This window comes from Haemorhous mexicanus, chromosome 3 (assembly GCF_027477595.1).
Source record: "Haemorhous mexicanus isolate bHaeMex1 chromosome 3, bHaeMex1.pri, whole genome shotgun sequence".
NCBI lineage: Eukaryota > Metazoa > Chordata > Aves > Passeriformes > Fringillidae > Haemorhous > Haemorhous mexicanus.
Genome location: NC_082343.1, coordinates 33,705,479 through 33,726,586, shown reverse-complemented (window position 1 = coordinate 33,726,586; position 21,108 = coordinate 33,705,479). Strand labels below are relative to the sequence as shown.

The following is a 21,108-nucleotide window of genomic DNA, read 5'->3' as shown; positions in this document are numbered from 1 at the left end:
TGACTCATTCAAAGGACTTCAGCACTGACAAAGCTGACTGACGACTGTTTCCTTATTCAGTGATCCTAATAAGAGTGGAGGTGGTAGACGATAAAAGCAGGGAAGAAGCATAACAAGACCAAAGAACAGAGTAAAATGTAAAGCTGGCCAATGGAGTTAAAGAAAGTGGATGGAAAGCAAATAAGCACTTCATACTGCCAGAGCAATAAAACAGTGAGAGTCTGAAAAAGAAGAGAGAAAAGAAAATTGGTGAACTTCAATCATGAATGGAAAGGAAATGACCCAGTAAGAATAAAATGAGGCACGGAGCACAGATAAAGAGAGTTACATGGGAGGGAATTAAAGAGTGGAAAGAGTTTCCCTGTACTGAGGACATCAGGAGATCTCAGCTGACTTAAAGTTAACAGTAAAAACACAAAGGAGTAGAAGAGAGAAAATGAGGGGAACAATTAGATGTTAAAATTGAAGAATTGAAAGAACACCTGCCATTTAAATATTCCAGTAAACTTGAGAGGAAATACTGCAACAGAGAAAGCTGAATTGGCAAGATCTGAATGTGCACGGAAAGGATGCCAAATAGTGAGACCAAGGGACTTCAGGATATGTGTACATTGGCATGATGGCATGACTTGTAAGATGATCTACTCAGTGCTGGATATAGCAGCACACACGTCTTTGAGTTTTCCACTAAGTAACTCTGACTATAAAGTATATTAAAAAAGCCAAGTAAGGTACAATTTGTCGAAGTACACCAAAATCCTGTAGAGTGATCAGATGCAAGCAAGCAGTAAAGTAACAGAATTAAATAAATTTTCAGTTTATGCTCTTAAGTCTATAGGTCTGATATTACATCTAATATGTAAATGCAAGTTTTAAAGTATTTTCAGAAGAAAGCAGAAGTACATTTAACTAATATTTCATCAATGGTCTATGCTGTTGACCTGAAACAAATGGGCATACAGAACCAAAATATACCAGAATCACTTTTGACAGCATTTTTGGAAATCAGTATGTGTTTCCCAATGGATAACTCTTTCAGGACTATATACCTCATAGATGCTTCCATCTATCACTAATGTTCTTTCTCCCAGCTAGACCCCTATTGAGAGGTGTCCTACTTCACAACTAAGCCAGACATCCAAATTTCTAGCAGATTTTTTTGCTTATGAAACTAAGTTTAAGACTCATAATATGTGTTGTGTGCCTTAGGTCTATTCTGGGCACTGTAGCACCATATACATCAGGATCTGTTACATATGTATGCTATTTTCCCCTAGAACAGACATCCAAGGTAACAAAAGTCCTTTCCCAGCCACCAAGGATTTTATAAGCATTATCAGTAATGTAGTTGATTGCACTATTTGCAGAGAATATTCACCCATTTACAGAGAAGAAATAGACAGATGCCATGCTGACCGCTTCAGAGAGCAGGAAAGGACTATTAGAAATGGGGGTTCTAATAGAGCTATCGTGTCCCATTTCACTTCTAATAACTGTGATGTCTTCGTGTCCTTCAGCAGGGTTTCCAAGATGCTAACCACTCAGAGCTTAATAGGCATATAGATTCTCACTAGCCAGCAAAATTAGATGACAGAATAATTTTCTACCAACTTTTTCTTGTGCTTATATTTGTCTCAATGTAATTCCCACAATATCTAATGGCATTGTAGTTTTGCTTCTGTTTTTCACAGATGTTTAGTGACTCATCCAGTCATCTTTAAGTCTTGTAACCTTATGCATTGTTTGATTCATCTCCCTTTGCACATTTTAGTATTGTTCTCACCAAATCTCTGTCTTTTAAAATGTTTTCTACAGTCTTATAAATTGCACCTTTTTTTTCCCCTTAGGATTTCCTTTAATTGCCTTTTTAATTTCTTGTGGAGATTCCAGCTTACAATAGTAAGTATCAATAAACCTCCCCTTGAGCTAGACTGAAAAAGAAAGCCTTGCCTTATGTTAAGGGCATAGCTTCTAAGTAAAGCAGACATACACGGGAAGAAGCTATGAGCACTAGTGTCAAATATAATTTATTCCCTAAATATAGTTTAAGGGCATGGAAGAAGCATCATTAAGAAGAGACAGGATAAAAAGAAGAAAAGCGAATGACCAAATAGTCCAGAAGAAAAGGTGAATTAATAGGTGTGCAAAAACTGGCAGCTATGGGGTAAAACTAAGGAGGTGGCTGGAGAAAACAGCCAAAGGGAAGAGGCAATCACAGCAAAACCACAGCTGTCTGAAAGGCCCTTTCATTTTCCCAGAGAACACACATTGGCTTGAACATCTCTCCGGTCTTAACCATGAAGACCAAAACGTGGAGGGAACCAAACATCAGCTACACTGAAACTTTTCCCAGACTGAATCACACTGAACCACATGGCTGTGACCCTCTGAAGAGTATGGAAGAAGGAGACATTGCCAATTCCGTGCCTTCTTCCAGCAGCCAACAGTCTCTTTTTGACTTCTGCAGCTGTTTCTACTGGGTGGAGTCCACTCCCACCATTCCTTTATGTTTGCTTATTTATCTTAATATTTATTCTCACCTTCATTTCTCTTTCTATACCTACATGAGTTTTACATTGCATTGTACTGCAGTGTGGTAAAAAACCAAGGCTTTGGGTTTGATTTTTTTTAAATTGGTTTGTTTCCTTATTAGTTGTGGTTTTTTGTTTTGTTTTTGTTTTTTTTTTTTTTAATTAAAATGCGTAGTGAGTTAAAATAAAACAACAGGAAAAAAAGAGAACAGAATATTTTAGGAGGGGAAGGAATGTAAGAATGAGACGTGAAAAACTTCTGAAAAATAGAGGCAGAAACTCTTACCTCAACTGACCCCTTGCAAAGTAGGCATGCCTAACGTTATGATGTTAAATGTTTATAGTTTCTTAATAGTCCGTGGTTCAGCTCTTCTAACATAACATAAAGAATCATACCCAAATTACTTCACTGGAAGTTGTGAAGAAACATTTTAAAGGAAAATATTACTTCATTAAATGAAATAGTAAAAACGGTATGACAATTTCTGAGATTTTTTGACTTGTAACCCAAAAGTTATACTTTTCTATCTATAATTATGTGCATATGTGAGTATGTACACATATGTATTCTGTCTGAATATATATGCATACAAGTCCCTCACATATACAAATATTGATGTTTATATAAAATGCATAACATGAGTTTGTAAGGGATAAAATAAACAGTGGCAAAACCATGAGGGAGATATGCAAGCCATCTTGAGTAATATTAAGCCATAAAATGGCATCATTCATCCTGTATCCTATATATATTTTACAAATATATTCCTATAAAAATGTTAAAAAGAGTTTTACAAATTTTATTAGCATTATTTTTCATATCCATCTGCCTGTAGAAACAGGCTCCTTTAGTACTAAGATTCCAACTGTAGAGGGCCCTGAGGGAAAGGACTGGTATAATATTTTTTTAAAACCATTCAAATTATGCAAAGAAGATTTCCAACATATAAAAAGTGTCATAAGCTTAAAGTCTGCTGTGAGCTAAAAGCGTGTGCCAATGGAAATCAAGTATTCTTCCCTTAGAGCATAAAGTTTACATTTTCATTCCTTAGATTTGCAAGATATCTCTAATCGGCACCGGCGCTGAACTGTGCCCAGACCTGCCCTTCAACAAATCTGACTTTTAACAGTGCTTGTGTGCATTCTGAGAAGACAAAATGAGAAAAACTAAAAAAATTTTTTTCTCTTCTAAGTTGTACTAAAAAAATGGGACAACTTGATATTCTTTAGAGATCTGGGGTGTAAATTCACTCCACTTCAGTCCCTCTGGGACGAGTGCAGGGGAGTTGATTAAAGTGGCTACAGATGAACATAACTTGTAAATGATCACATGAATGCATAATACTTTACATAATGTGACACACAAATACACTAAGTGACTTTTCCAGGGGCCAGGCTGGCAGAGCAGGCACACAAGGGAAACTGCATGCAGTGGTATTTGGGAGAAGCCCCACAGGAAGCAGATAGCACAAGCTGACTTTAAACTTGCCCTCCCACACATAGGCTATCAATACCTCTTATAAATAACATAAACAAAAGCCAGAGTTTTATTTTGTACTCATGGAAATGGAAACAAGTGTTTTGGCATTACATTTTGCAACTCTGGCTTTGAAAAAATGAGTTAAGTCTCTTAGAGAAGGGCAGTTTCTGAGTGATGATTGTCTCAAATAACCTGGAAAATCTCATTTCTCCATGTGTAAGGAAAAAACCATTCTAAGCCTAATACCCAAAGTTACTTTTCTCTAGCAACTTAGAAGAAATAGAGGACTTCTAAAATAAGGGGAAAGCCTCATGTGACAGAATTTAAGAATATACAGCATGAACTTAAGAGAATTGTCTTTCAATAATATGTGTTTAACATGAATAACTATGGTAATAATTCACCCTTAAAAAGCAATCAGTTTGATTGTAATACTTTCAGCTGTGATAACTTTATTTCGTATAGATATTCAATATCAGTAGGGTGGCTAGATTTGAACTACCATGCAAAGCCATTCCCTAGCAGATTGAAAAATTCAGAAAAGTTCACTGATTTATATTGTAAAAAAGGTCAGAAAAGTATTTAGTAAATATAGTCAAATTTACCTGATAAAGCTAAATAATATATGTCCCTTAATGAAAAAGATTTAAAAAAATTAATGCAAAGCTAAATAAAGATGTACTTGTGCATTTGAATTGCACTATCCTCCCAATATAACATTTTTATCACAATGAAGTTAAGATGACATTAAGTGAAAGCAAAATACAGATATTTGCACACATATCAAACTTGATAAACAAGGATCAGAAATGTCTATCTAGAGTAATTTTAGTTACTTCTATAAGTACTCAAAGCAAGTTAAGTCAGGACTACTCTTTGCAAGTACAAATCATTGCTTTACATTTTGCTTAGATTTGCCAAATTTCTGGGTGTAAGTCTATGTCTACATGCTGCCAGATCAGCAGTTGTAAGTGGGAGGCTGAAACAAGCCAAGATTTCAGTGTTATCTCTTCCAAATTTTTCTGGTGGGTTAGCAACCATTTTCTGGCTGCAAACAATACCATACTGTATGTGTCATACTGTTAGTACTATGCCTTAATTTCAGATGGAAAAGTGCCTCTCAAAATAGAGCAGAGAGTGAATTAAAAAAGAACGTCATCATACCAGAACTGTGAGAAACTAGAAAAGACAGAGGACTATATTTTCAGGTTCCTTGGATGTATCACAGCATATGGTCAAGAGAACATTTTATATTTAAAACCTCTTCAAAATACTGAATTGTCATTCATAAGAAAACTCTTCTGTGCTTTTGAATTCTGAGAACTAGAATTTAATCTCATTTTGTCTTTATTGTTGGCATAAATCCACATTTTCCAGTAGTACCTAAGGTAAGAAATTTATCTAAGAAGTATTCTTTGTTTTCTGATCTCTATTGAAATGGCCAGGAAGCTTCCTACATACAACCCCCAACATTTTGAACTTGGGGGAAATTGTATTACTGGGGAGAATTGATTGTACAGAATTTCCATGTTTCAATTGAAACCAAACAGTTTTCCCCATCCAGGATGCTTTTCAATTTCAAGATTCAAATGACTACCTTTTAAATCCTGGGGAAGAAGGATTTTAAACCATGAGTACTTTAGCTTTTTATTTTCAAATACCAAAATCTACTCCAAACTCACATAAGTTCCACTGGGAGCCATTCATCATAACCCTGCTGTTTTAAAAATATGCAACTCAGGTAATTGTAGGATTAGAAGTCATTTTTTAGAGCACGGTTCTAAAAGGTCTATACAGATTTCTAGCACAAACAAGCTCTCTCAGCTGCAACTTGATGTTACTTTACAATATTTAACCTATGAGATAATATGAATTACATGGTACTTTTAATTACCATGCAAAGCAGTAATAATCTTTGAGAAAAATCTTGGTCACACACCAGTCCCGATTTCTGGAATACCAAAACTGAAATATGAATCTCTTTCTATTCCACAAAATATCACTCCAATTATCCTACTTTCCTCTCAATCTGTACAAACTGATTATCAACTGCTTTTGGCTGCTTTGTGAGAGATACAGAAAGTGGCCTTAACACACCCATAGCAGCCACATGAGGATCATGCTAAAGTCAGGAAACACTCCCAGTGCAACAGGAGCAAAGCGTACCCTGAATTTCATTGTCATTGTCTGTTGAATGACATTGCTTACACAACTCATTTGGCACCTAGAGAACAAACCCAGCACAGAGGTATTCCCATACCAACTTTTAGTTTATGTCCAGGCTCCAGTTAGGTTAAAACAAATGCAGGAGTGAAACCATCTTACACTCGCTCTAAGGTTGTACCTCGCTATCTGCACTAAATCCCAATGTTGCACTGCTTCAGTCTGTAATCAAAGAGTGAAACATCAATCCACCTGTGTTATACATTCTTTAGCTCTACAAATGCTGTAAATGCCTACTATTTTGTAAACAAAATTAGAATAATACATGAACTGGAGGTTGTTTTCTTGAAATGGTTTAAATGTCAAATCTATTATAGAGTGCTGCTTAACTGGGACTTATTATAAAAGCAGTGTAACGAAAGAGGGAAAACACTTTCATGAGCTTCATCCATACATAAAATTCACTATTATGCTTTCTGCACATTTGGATAGTCATACAATGCATGAGGGGTTGAAATTACTTTTGAATACAATGTGTTTTGAAATAAAGTGTTTTTCAGGTGAGGATGTATTTCCATATAGGCTATAAAAATACAAGGAAAATTGGCTGACTTAGAAATAATAAACCAGTTCACTGAATCAGTCCATCTTGATGCTATCCAGCAATGAGGTTGATATATGAAAATTTCTTTATCCAGAAAAGTATTCAGGTCCATGCATAAACATAAGCATTTCAATATGAACCAACCAGGTTAAGCATGGGCTAATTGTGCATGTTCCTGTGAAGCAGAGCAATATTCCTTTCATTGGTGAAGGACCTAATATAATAAACAGAAATGCCAGAATTTTATGAAAGGAGAGAAACAAAGGAGTGAGCTGCAGGTTACTTGCAATAAGAGAAATTAGTAAAAGATGTGTGAGTTGGAAGTCACCCTGGAATGAAACACATAAATGGGTACAGAATGATGTTGAGAACTCTCTTTTAGAATTTCTTGCTCTTACTTATTGTGGAAGACATCAAATTCAGGAAAAGAGCTTTGACCATATAGAGGAAGTGTTCAATTATAGGCATAATGTGACAGTTCTGTCCTGAGCTTTTGATGTTTCTGTGCTGGGAAAAGTGTTTAATGCAACATCCCCATAAATCTGATGAAGTCAGGAACAGATACAGAGGTCATGAGCAAAACAGCACACTAAGTTTTTTTAATTGAACAATGTTTTTCATTTGTTTTGATAAAGAAAATATTCTAAATGCTGATAGGATTTTGCATATTTAGCAGGACACCGTATTCACTTTGTAAGAAAATACAATGTCAAGAAATTGATTCTTCAGATAATTCCTCTTGGCTATATTTTTTACTATGAAAATTCTATTTATCATTAAGAAGGGTAAATAAATGACTTGTAAATACTTCTGCCTTGATGTATTCTCTGTCAATAATTATTTCTAAAATTTTAGAAAAATAAAACCTAATTTCTCAAGTGGACATCCAGAGCACTTAAAAATGCACAGTAAATACAGGACATTGTTAATTTACACCAAGTAAATTCAGGACATTGTTAATGATAGTCTACAGAAACTAGTCTATAAATTCTTGATTAAGGAAAAACCCAGAGTAAAAGGCACAAATTGAGAGTGGGAAGAATGTATTCTAGTAGAATAATAACTCCCTGTGGACTGGCATGCACACTGAACAAAATTACTTATTTTAATTCTGACATATATTAGACATTCAGTTCTCTTGCTAGTAACTAGTTATGGCCAAAGAATGCAATTCATTATTCATACCATCATAAGAAAAAACCATCACGTCCACTGCAAGGATGCTATGGAATTTCAGACCTGAAATGTGCTCTAGCTTTTAATAACTGCTGACTAGATTTAGCTTGATTCATTAGTGGCCGCAAAACTCCCTATTCAGGCAGTATTCCACATAGAAATATGGCTGCTTGCACTTTACTGCTCATCTTTCTATTGAGAATACTAAGAAGATGGCTGTTGTAAAGCAGAATAAAGTTTGAAGCCTTTCTAGACATACCAGAGCACTGGATACAAAAGCTAAAATAACCCCACCCCACTGCATTCATAACATTTTTGCATTGTCTTGGTTTGGTATTTTGAGATGGTGGGGTGTCGATTTTTTAAAAAATACATTCTCAAGAATATCAGATCTGCACAAAGAATCAAAAAATTCACACTCCATACCCCAGAGGCTAGAATTACTTCCTTCTCAAATAAATAATTAGGCAGATTTACAAAATGCATATTATTTTCCCAAGTGAATGGAAGGGCTCCAAGCGATTAAATACATAATTAGGTTGATTTTCTAAAATGCTTATTATTTACCTGAGAGTCTCATCACAGTCTCCTGGTAAATACTGTCTCCCTGCTAGCAGTTATTACCAGAACGCCTCCATAATTTCCAGCCTGCCTCCAGCAGTGATATCAACAGCGGATATTACTTGAGGACATGGATCATGAAAAGCAAAATCTGGCTTTGCCAGGCAGCCCATTTAACTGACAAGCTGAGCTTCCCTCATACCTGGCATTGTACTCTTTCATTTTCCAAACACAGTAGAAGACAAACAAAATAACTTTTAGTAGTTTAGTTCATGTTTTAGCTGGCCAGAATTTCTGCTGAAGGCTGTGCCTATGTGTGCCTATATCCTTGCAAAGCTACAGAGAAAAAAAGAGAAAAAAAAGCCCCAAGTTCTTACTAGCTGTTTTCTACCTGATAAGGATAATGAAGGGAACGTGGTTTTAATAACCAACCCTTTGAGCCCCACCCTCTGTTTGACACAAGGTTCTCTTTCCCAAGCAGCTGTCTTGGGCCAGGTTATCAGAGCACGCCAGCCTTCACTTCTAACTACTCCCACTGCCTCTCTCCAGGGGACACACAAGCCACAGTGCCAGGCATTAACACGTGAATGCGAATATTCCTGGGAAAGAAAAAGGTCAGGGAATAAGACCCAGCTGGTTCTCCTATGCAGCTGAGGGACAATACCAAACAGCCTTTTTCTAGTGATCACAGACAAAAAACTGACCCTCAGAAGCGACCCCTTTTCATTACTGCACCTCTAGAGTCAGTTTTCCTTATGCCTTCATCTGCCCAGAAGCCTCACTGCTTTGTGGTCCTTACAGAAGAGATCAAGAGTGACTGGAATCTCAATCAGAACAAAAGAGGGCAGGAAATGGAAAGCATGACAAGGTGACAGAGAGAAAAGAAAGACAAAATGTGAAATGAAGAGAAAAATGTGGAAAGGAATCCAAGGGTGTGCTAGCAATATTTAGGGATCAGCAAATAAAGCAACAGAGATGGCCAGACAACAAAGGGAATGGCAGTGAAGGACAGCATAGAAAATATATTTTACTTCCCAGAAACCAAGAAATAAATAAATTATGAAAAGAAATAACATAGAATCATGAGAGGCATATTCTTAGGGGAAAATAAAGAAAGGGAACAAATAGAGGAAGAAATCAGAACAACTAAGCAGGAGAATTTCAAAAGCAGGAGAATTTTAATGGGCAGACCTTTGTCACTGTACTTCCCAGTTGAGTCATTTGTCTGATTTTTAACACCTTCAGCTAAGCTATTTACATTTTACACATAGCTGTGTTTTATATGTTTTATACAGATCTAAATGAATTCACAGTCACAACCAAATATCTTAAATGGGGGTGAGAACTTCTTCAGATTTCCAGTTTGGTATTAATACAGAAAAACTCTCTCATGGATATTTTGGTTATTTCTGTAAAAGCCTAGCAGTAAAAGCATTCCTGAAGCACTGGTATCTCCTGCAGCATTAGCCACAAAGCTGAAGGTGGAGCAGCTGAGGTGTGCACCAAGTGGCAAGAACTGCACACTTTGCCAGGTCATTGCTTTTATAGCAGCACCTCATTTTTTATGAGGTTTAAAAAGAGACATCTAGGGCAAAGGGTAACAGAGAAGAGAAGAAAACAGGTACTGACTGACAGGCAGGTAGTGTGCTCGCAGTCACCCACTGGGATGCTGATAGATGGTCTCAGTTTCAAATAGGACTGTTTCCTAACATTCTGATCTCTGTAACAAACAAATAGGTTATAGGATGCATCTTCAGTCTTGGCCAGCTCAAGGCACTTAAGGCTTAACATTCCACACATTATGTTATCTTATGAATGTGGTTGTTGCATCTTATTATTTACTGATAAAATTTATCCATGAGCATTTGCTGTGAACAAGGTATGCAAAGGTATTAACAGGAAAAGTGTGAGTATTCAAACTTAAATTGTTAGTGAAGGACATGACTAACAAGGGTCTGTCAAGTTTCACTTCCACAGGGGTTTCAGAAATGGGAAAGTCTTTTAAGAACTTCATTCACCCTTATTTAAACAATGTATAAGTAAAATATACATTTCATTGTCATTCTCAACTGACTGATATCTCATGTCCCTCTATTCCTGCCTTGGCTGTGAATCAGACTGAATGGTGTCCAAGGAAAGTCCTTTCTTACAAGGTGTCCCTGATTCTGTCCAACTGTGCTCAACAGAATCACCATATTCTGCCAACTCCAGTATTTCCTTACAGATATTTATATTTATATGATTATGTTTTTAAAAAATGCAGTAAATATAGGAATTTTAAATTGTTCTGGAAAATCCTATTGTCCTATTAGTTTCACTGAAATAATGAGGCTACATTGGTTTTAAAATGGGAAAATGAAAGATAAAAATTTCTAACTAGCTCAAATTTATCAGGCATCAAAGCAAAAAAGCTAACTGCAAGCATCCTAATAATTCATTTTTAAGAGCACACTAAAACTCACCATCTGATTAAGCACAAATATTTTCTATCTTAAAGAATCTAGAATTATTTCCAAATAAGACTACTCTGTTATCATATGGTAGCAAGTTCTGTAAGCAACAGATAATTATAGTTAATAATTTCCATGCTTATAAGAAGGGAAGGAAACAAGGCTACCAAATGACACTAGGTGACATAATGGCTTTTTTAATGTGAAAAAGGATTCCCCATGAGTCAGAATGAGAATATTGTTATTGCATGCAGACCTTTCCTTCATCAACAGTTTCATTCACCATTGTATTGGACTGTATTTGACTCTCAGATATACAATCAAAACCTCTTTCCTAAATTACACACCTTATCTCCTTTCCCCCATTTATTTGTTGTCTTGAAATACATTTCTGGTGAGATAGAATTTATTGAGAAGCAGTTGTAACCATGTTACTTTTTATAACCCTCACTTGCATCTACGTTGTGAAATCATTTGACACATCTGCTATATGAAGAACAAATCTGATTTAAGAGTTTTAATAAGACCTTGCATCAATAAATTATAACAGATTGGTGATTAGTAGTATTATTTATATGCAATATTTTTGTATCTCTTATAATGCTGATGTCTGCTTCACAGGGATTAATTATTTTCATAATTTTGTCTAAGTAGTAATATAGAAAATGTCAAAAAGAAAATTAGATTTTCACTTCCCAGACACAGAAATTTAATTAAAGCCAACTCCTTGTTGAAGGGGAATGTCCTTAGCTGGTTCTGTGATATGGCAGCAGCTCTACATGCTGCCATGTGGGAGACCAAGGCTCAGAAAGTGACTCAGGGAATATTAATCACTTGGCTTTGGAGACTAAACACATGCTGCATGTGCCACAGTTGGTCCCAGCAGGTTATTTATGGAGTATATAGGTTAGCAGACAGCAATGATTTCTTATAAAGGATGCTGCTTGCACAGCCCACCTCAGGGATGGTGTTATACTGAAAGAAACTCTCTGCTTGCATAAAAACTGATCCATTAGGAAATCTCTAATTATCCAAACATGAAAGGTCAGCTTCCCCTCATGCTGCATGAGTGTAAGATAAAGACCTCAAACAAATTCTGGCTGTAAAAATCAACATCTTCTTCAGTCTCCTGGACATTTTTAGGACAAATGTGTTTCCAGTCTGTTGAAGAACAGTCCACATATAAACTAATGAACTACTGTCATGGAAAGCTAAATTCCTAGCTTTATGAGAGAAACTGGAGGCATTATTTACTCACTTTACCTACCCTCACCCTTTAGATCTTTCTTGTTTCATGCCTTGAATAGTCACCAACACTTCTCCTTTATTCCCAGCCTCTTTGGTCTCTCAGTTCCTTCCCTTCATGACTCTTCTTTCCACTATTCCCTAAATTATTATTCCTTCCTTCTATTTATCTCAATTGTTCCCATATTTCACCCAGACTTCCTCATGAACATTAACAGCCTATGAGCTAGAATGGGAGCACCGAGCAAGGCCATTCAGGACTTGGAACACCATCCATGGACAACTCAATGTCCATGGATGCATCTGCAGCCATGAATGAACACAAAAGCTCCTTTTTCAGAAGCTGACCCTTCTTTCTTAAAAATATATATTTTCCTGGAGAGAACAGGCATTAAGGAGGTACAGTCAAAATCATTCTACTTGCTATAACAGCACCTACATAAGATAAATTAGAAAATAGCTTGAGTTAAAACCCACCCAAGAAGATCATTGTAAAGCTGGTGACTAATAAAAGTGTAAGACTTGATTTTACTGTTCATGTATATGATGATTTTTTAATCAGATGGCAACTTTAAATGACTTATCAACCAAATGCCTACATCAACTAATCATTGTAAGGTAAACAATTATGGGCTGAAGTGCTTTCAGTCAGAACAAATACCTTTCATTTCCAAAGACAAAATCACACCTTTCACTGACTCTAGCTGAGACAAAACTTCACCTCTGTCTCAGCTGGACATAGAAATGGGGAAAGACAGATAGACCCCTCTGCACACACTTCTGCCACTGCTCCAGTATGTTTGTTTTATGTTGACACAGGCCACCTCACTTCATAGGACAAGAAGTGTGCTTTGAAAGTTCATTTCTAGTTTCTTTTAAAGTCAATTAATTTCCATGCAAGATTTTTTCATTATCTCTTGTCCTTCATTATTGCTAACCAGATTAAGCCTATGTGCACTGTCATCTCCATGCAATTTACAAATGAAATATATTGCAATAGAAGGACTAGTGAGAGACAAGGGAGAAAAACACCTATGGATAAGACATCTCATGCAGAATTTATTATGGCCACTCAGATTTCTGTAAGTATCCCATTGTATGATTTCACTGTAGTTGTTCCCAGAAAATAATCCATGGCCTGCTTCAAATATCCATGGGATCAAGCTCTGCTTGTTTTGTAGATTTAAAGGCTGTTTAGACAAGAAGTTGGCAATCTGTAGCCACAGAAACAGCACAAAGACTTGAGGGAACGAACCTCAGATGTCACTGCTTGAACTTCAGTCAACAGTGAAAATGGAAATGAAAGAGCTGCTGTGACTTCTAACTATGTCCTTTGAGCTAGTCTCATGAGCTTGTGCTAGTAAAGGAACACAAAAAAGCACTTGATACACTGTTAGTTCATGTTTATTTTATGACCACAGTGAGAGGAGAATGCAGAAGACCATAAAAATATTTTTCAGGAAGCTACTTCAGGAAACTTCTGCAAATTCAACTAATCTTTGAGAATAAATATCTGGTTTATCTATAGGTTTTTGGGTCCTTTTTCTGTCAAAGTCTGCTTCTGTATGCTCAGATATTTCATACCAACAAGAAATTACAAAAAGTTGACTGCTGCCAAGAATTTACCAGCTCCAAAAACTTGAAGAGTACTTTGCATTAATTCCTAAATCTGCAAATATGTGTGTTTTAATCCCTTTTTTTTTATTCCTCTAATAATCACTCCCATGTCCCAGATTTTGTGATTTCCTAAGGTATATCAAAGATGTTTAAGCAGTGTTATTGGAGAACACAGACTTCAGAAACTGTTGACCTACTGTGGCTTCACACCAGGAAACTCTTATTTCTTGTACCTGCTCTTGGAACTGGCTCACTTTAAGCCCCACCAAACTATGCATGCTTCTACATGACATTCCTGAGAAGGTTCTGTTCCTAGAACATTGACCTTCACTTTAAACCCCCTTGCATACTTGCACCTTCTGAAATTGGTTGGAGCTTTTGTCCATAACAGAAAAGACTCAAACACATTGTTTGGTGTGGTCAAATCACAGTTTTCCTCCTCCCTTCTACTTGCAAAGTTTGCTTAAGCTGTTCATTCTCCCCTTTTCTACAAGGGTACTAGGATTTTGAAAGATGATTCAGAGTTTCATGACTGCATTGACATACTGTTATTATACAAATAGCATGTAATGTGTATAAAAAATTTAATCTAACCCCTAGAAGCTTTCCTTCAGTGGAACGTGGTTCTTGAGGCAATTTATTATACTTTAAAGCTTTAGTCCTTTTTATTAGCAGTTCCATGCACAAACTGGGGCAATTCTCCTTATTTATTTATATATCTGTGGTAAAATCAGATTACTTTCAGATAAAATAGTGTTTTACAGTCATCAGGAGAACTGCATCTTTTATCTGGATTCCTTTAAAATATATCATGCATATGATTACTCATAAGAAATAAAGTGATGCAAAGATGTTTTTGCAAAGTGCCTACAGCAGCTTAAAACCTTGCCCTTCCTTGGTATCACCAACTTTTCTACTACCAAAGAACTGTGGAAGTCTATTTTACATATGGGACCAAGATTCATAAAGCTCTAATGCTATTTTAAAAGGGCAACAGTGTTCATAGGAAAAAGAAAGTGCTTAAAAGAGGTAATACATTGTATATTTGTACATAATTCCTTCTTTGAGGTAATGCTATAAGATTCTTTGCCCGGCACAGTAACTAAATAACCATAAATGATCTTTCATGCATTTGCAAATTCATCCCTCTAAGCACCTTATTAATTATTTCAAAGATACTTGGAGGTCACCACTCATGGAAATTTCTATGCATGAAGCCTCATTAATACAAGACTCCACACAGAGAGATGGGATAGATTTTTGTTGCTATTTAACAAGGGCAGAGAGTATAATCTGTAACATTTACTTTTTTTTATTTTAATGACCAATGGAATTCGGCCAGCTCCTATCTGCAAGCGCTTCCTCGGAGCTGGTGCAGCGGGTTTGAGTGGTGGGGCTGCTGCCACACTCCTGTGAGCAGCTAATCCCATCAATGCACTGCTCCTGTGCTCAGAGCTCTGGTCCTCAAGGCTGGCTCTTCTCAGCTGGAGTTCTGCTGCCTGGCACTCGATTAGCAGCTGAGCACTAAGGAATTAATGTTGTTCTTCCAAAAATCACGGCAGTGACACATTTTGTTTTGGAACAAAGTGAAGCTATGGCACTATTGAGGTGATATATCATAGCTCATCAGCTCAGATGATAGCTTTCTTTGGAAACCTTCTTATCTCCTGCTTAATTAGGCCCCATAACAGAAATCAAAGCAAAGCAAGGATATAACCACACAAAATACCTGAATGAACTGAAAAAATGCATCCTCTGGCACATGTGTGCCAGGAAGCAAGAAATTAAACCTACTTGAGAAGCCCTGTTTATCTGAAATCCCTAGATCCTTTCCAGCTCAAGTTATCATACACTTGTGATGATAACACTGATCTCGTCTGTCACAGTGACCCTTTGCTGTAGCAGCTGCTGTTTATTTTTATTCTGTTGTGTGTATGGTGCTTTCACCTCTAGGTTGATCCAATAAAAGATATAAAAAACTTGCTATGTTGGTACATTCCCTTGATAAAAATCAGGAACAGTGAGTCAAATGTTAATGGAAACTCCAGGCTATGTTCATTATGTTATCTCTATTTTTGAAAAACACTAGAATGAACAGAACTAATTGGAAGTGCCAACTATTTAACTATGCTTAATTACAAAAGCAAGCCCTCCTGTAGAATTTGAGGGCAATGTGTGCACGTATGCCTTGAAGAAATGCGCCAGTTTTTAAGTAAATCTACTCTTACATGAAAATGATCAAATTACTTTTAAATATCCAAACCTCAAACTTGAAGACATCACAAACACTATTTCAGCATTAGTCTGTGGTGTTTGAAAATACATGTTTAAATGCAGACTCTTTTGAGCTGTCTGTGCAGCCTGGTCAGCTACCATAACATAAATCTCATCAGAGTGAATATGACTTTGTTTTGTATTCCTTTTAGAAGAAGGCTCAAACAAACCTCCATTTTTTCAATAAAGCTCAGACATAATGTGTTTTTTTTTTTTTTTTTACTTTGATTCATTTTCTATTAGATACAACATGTAGTAAACCCACATTGCCAGAATGAGAAAGGTCTTTCCTTGGTACGTCCCATGGTGTTCATTCCTGTCAAGGAGAATTCATTTGAGGCTTCGAGGTAATTAGAAAAAGCTGTGTCAAATAGTGCTTTATCATACCTACCTATAAATGTAAACTGCAAACTGCAGGTGCAAAATTTAGATTGTGAACTGCAGACTGTAAAAACGCCATCTTATGCTATTCAGTAGAAGTATCATAAGTGGAAAAGAAAATCACGTGACACTGTTGTGAAAGTTTCTCAATTCATTGATGAGAGCTTCTGCATCCATAGCTATGAAGGAGGATAAAACGCCTTGGGTCTGAACAGTAGGAAGAGGTTGGCAATGCAGGCATGCCTCCTTCTCACAGGTATGATGAAACAGTCCCATGACTTTCTCAAAGAATAAAAAATTATCATTAGTTCCTAACTCAAGTACAACTTAATACTAGAGACAACCAAATGACCTGTCTACCAGAAAGTTAGGTTCAGACAGCTGCAGAAATGAACCATGAAGTTACAACAGCTCTGCTTAGAGAAGACTTCCAAGTGCATTTTTTTTTTTAATGCAAAACTGCTAACATAACAGAGGTAGCAATCAATGGGAGAGGAAAAATATTGCAATTGTATTTCTATTACTTCTGCTATTAGAACTTCTTTAAGGTACAGTATTTTAAAAAAACCAGCTTTCCGATTTGGGGAGTTCTGAAACTTTGAGATTGGCAATATTTTAGTCTTGCCATATATAGCTATTATAACACTTGGAGTACAACACAGCTGAGGCTAGACTGGCAGCAATAGCTTCTTTCCCATTTCCTCAGCTGAACTCTATCTCACTTGAACTGCAGAAGTACACCACACTTTGTGCATCCTCTACAGCATGCCTTTCTGAAGCCAAACCTATGCCTTCCTCACCACTCCAAGACTGAAATTGCAACCCTGAGCACCCCAGCACCATCTTTTTGTGTATTCTTCTCATCCCTACTCTGTTTCCACTGTTCAATTCCCATAATGTTCAACTTCAGCAAACAGAAAAGAGAAAAAGACTGCCTGGCAACTGCCAGTCAGGGGTAAAAACTTCTGAAAACTTCTTAGTCTCCTCTCAGAGAAAAAAGAACTTCTGAACAGAGCAACTGGAGTTGAAAATATATGGGAAAATCCTAATACAAGTTTAGTGCAGCATGACTAGCAATGGGTTTACAGACAGAAGAGGCAGAAGGGTCATTAGTTTGACATATCAGCCTGAACTGGAGGAAGCTCTGACACCAGCCACAGCAGCCAGAAGGCCCACAAGTGAGGAGAAAGATGAGCTGTCTGCTGCACCACTGGCATAACTGATTAACCTAAGGAGCTAACAGAAGAAAATGGAAGAAATCAATAAAACAGGGGGAAAAAGGAAGGATTCTACTCAAGCAGCTTATTAATTTGTGTGGGAGCAGCAAATGGATTAACTTCTGGAGAAGCAAGGAAGGAGGCTGAGAGTACAGACTGACCACACAGTACTATGCTAATGTAAAGGTCAAGGAAAGAACACTGGGTATAAAGTTCCTGTTCAGTTACTCATGACAAGTTTTCCTACAAAACATGAAAAATTATTTTGTGTAGGATGACATCAGTGTGTAAATACAGTAGCTGTTTAGGGGGAAGTAAAATAAGACCTGGCAACACATCACATCAACAGCAATTTTAGTGAAATGTGAAGAAACATTGCTTGCTTTTTCTTGAAGTAATTAAAAATAAATAATTTTAAATATTTATTACTTTAGTACTTTCAATATCGTCAAGGCATGTTTTCAGATTAAATAGATGCCACTCTACTAAAAACTTTCGTCAATTTTTCTCCCATCTAATGGGGTTTGAAGCTTATTTATCAGCCATTCAGGTAACCAGACAAACCTTTTTTCTATGCAGCTTTCAATATGCTGTATAGTTATTCTCATACCATGATACAGCACTTAAGATGAACATATATGCTCCCATTTTAATTTAACACCAAGAGAAAAAATGCTCTGTATAGAATATACTTCATAGCAAAATTTTTGACAATTTTGCAGTCCACATGCCAGTGTAATTGAATCAATTCTCAAAACAAGTTTTCTATATTCTATTTAACTCTTTGTTTAGTTAAGTCAAACCTTGTTTCCTACTCAAGTAAAACACGTAACTACATTTCATTCAAAGAGGCGATAATTAACAATAAGAACTTCACCAAAAGGAAGAGTATTTAAAATTCTTGCCGCAGTCCTTTTTCATTAGTGCTTGAAGACAAACCAAGAAAGTTAATAATTTACTTAATTTGAAATTGCAAATATGGAGGTGAAGGTGTTTTGTTGTTTTTTTTGTTTTTAACCGGAGTGTAATGCTATCATCTCCTTGCACTTCATGATTATAAAATACTAATGTGAAGAAAGTAAACATTTGATTTTAAAAGAAATGCCCTTTAAAATCCAGTTAATTTTCCAGTTCACATGCTTAGCAAAATCCACTTCAATATTCAAATATTTTCTCCAACAAATTAAACAACTTCTGTGAAGGCAGTATAATTCCACCAATTTACAGAAAAGTAAAAGGTGTTCAAAAAAAATCTTACCCTGAAATCAAAATTACATAAAATAAAAAAGTCAATTATAAAAACATCACCAGAAACATACCTACACAAGGGAGGGAATAGCCAAGCTCTGGGTCATGGATGAACTGGCGGTCATTCAGCATGGTCACACAGTACAGGTGGAAGCAGTCCAGGCAAATGACATGGCGATGCACACATTGGAACACAAGCACAGGACTCCTGTTAAAGACAAAGCAGTGAGAGCCATGAACAAGGACTGGACTGAGCTCCACAGAAAGCTTCATTTCAAACTTCTCATTCAGTAATAATTTTTAATTCAAAGTACACAGGATTATTACATATGTAAAAATAGAATTTATCCTGGCATATTGCAGCACTTTTAAAAAGAGATGGTTTCTAAAATGAATCAGATATGAAGAAATGGAAGTAAAGTTTTACTGAAAGTTGAAACTTTACTGAAAACTGAAACCTTAACCAAGAAAAGTCCTTTAGTAACAGATATCCTATATATGAGGTGAAGAAAGATCATATATGGCAAAACATCAAATGGTGATGATAGGTAGGACAAAATAGGTATGTAGCCATCTAGGAAAGCTAAAGATTTTTTGAAAATCACCATGTGTCTTCAGCCTCTAAAGGCAGTCATTTGAACTCTGCAACAAAGGTATTCTCTTAGTACTAATGAGTAAAGCAATTCTGCTTCTGGTCAGAGGTGTGGGATTCAATGTGGGAGTGAGACACCTAAATTTAAGTGTTGGGCATAAATACGCTAAGTGAGAAATTCCATATGTAAGTGAGATATTCCTGCTACGGTCAATACACTTAGGGGAGGCTGGAGCTGATCAGCCTCCAGGTACCTGCAGTAAGGTGGGCTGAGTGATCAATTTGTCTCCATTGCCTGGATGGGCTAAGCCTCCATGGCCCATGACAGGAGTGCAGACACCCATCAGACATGCAGAGACTAAATATGGCTATCCCAAGCCTGACAGAATACTGCTTGTGGAGATGCAGAGAGGAAATACTTGAAATAAGTGAGGAAAAGAGTTTTACTCCTGAGGTGGTCTGCACTCAGGACTCTCCAGTGATAGTAACAGCAAGGAAAGCCAGAGAGCCAGTGGTTTCCAAAAGCCTGTCCAGGACCAGCACACTGAAGGTGAAAGAAAAATTGAGTAACACAGAAAACATTACACACACATGAAATGTGCCTTCACTGCAGGGACATGCTGATCAAACCTAATGGTTTTGCTCAACTATAGGGTAAATTCTGCTAACTTCTGATGGACATAACACTGCTGTCTGTTCCAAAGTAAAGTATTCTATACATTATTTCTTATCTTTCAGAGCTATTACCAAGCTCAAGTCGCAAAATGGCAAAAAAAAAAAAAAAAAAAAGAGATTAAATGTGTTAAATTAAATACAACAGTGAGATTCCCATTCAAATGCTGAATTACTTTACTCCTTTAATTTGCTTGTGAGCGAACACAGGCAGAAATTCACCCCAAATTTCAATTTTTTTAGTAACTAGGAAGAAGTATAATTATTTTTAAAAATAAAAGTATGAATTCTCACACATTTATGGTACTCCGGGAGACAAGTATTGAAATACAAAATAAAATACATCAAGACTTGTGATAAAATCATTAGGGTTAGAAATACTGCTACATTTTCTCTAAAACCTGAGAGGATGCTTTGAAAAATCCCCTGAAACAGTAAAACTCAAAGACTTTAGTGTGGGAATACAGCTTCAAAATGTAATCAGTAATTTCACATACTGTATACAAGCATTTAATCTTCCATGCAAATATGTTTTAGTGTTGTACATACTATAGAATTCATGGCAGTGTGTTAGTACCTCCAAAAATATAATCTCTGTGTTTTAAGGATTTTCTTGAATAAAGCAGCTTAAAACTGAATTAAATAAAACCTCCCCATTACTAATCCTTATTAGTTGCCCACTTGCTGTTCTGAATGTACCAAATAATAATTTTGAAAAAACAGCTGTAAGGCAAAATGAGAAGTTGATCTCCATGAGTTTAGCTCTGGACAGTCCCCAAATCATTATGGAGAAGTAGAGGAGCAGTCACCTTGTCCCTACAGTGCACAAGTCCCTATGGTCACCAGTCAAATGTAACCTTCAGAAAAACTAGAAACACTTTAGAAAAAACCCTAATA

The 21,108-nt window shown here is 36.5% G+C and overlaps 1 protein-coding gene across 2 annotated transcripts in view; it reads right to left on the bottom strand.

Annotated features, from left to right (window-relative positions):
• Positions 1 to 21,108, bottom strand: part of PRKN (parkin RBR E3 ubiquitin protein ligase) — a 685,695-nt gene that overhangs the window by 251,157 nt on the left and 413,430 nt on the right. For both annotated transcript variants that reach the window (XM_059841269.1, XM_059841270.1), the window contains one exon: positions 19,019 to 19,155. In XM_059841269.1, the coding sequence (XP_059697252.1) occupies positions 19,019 to 19,155 (137 nt within the window). The remainder of the gene's footprint in view (positions 1 to 19,018; positions 19,156 to 21,108) is intronic.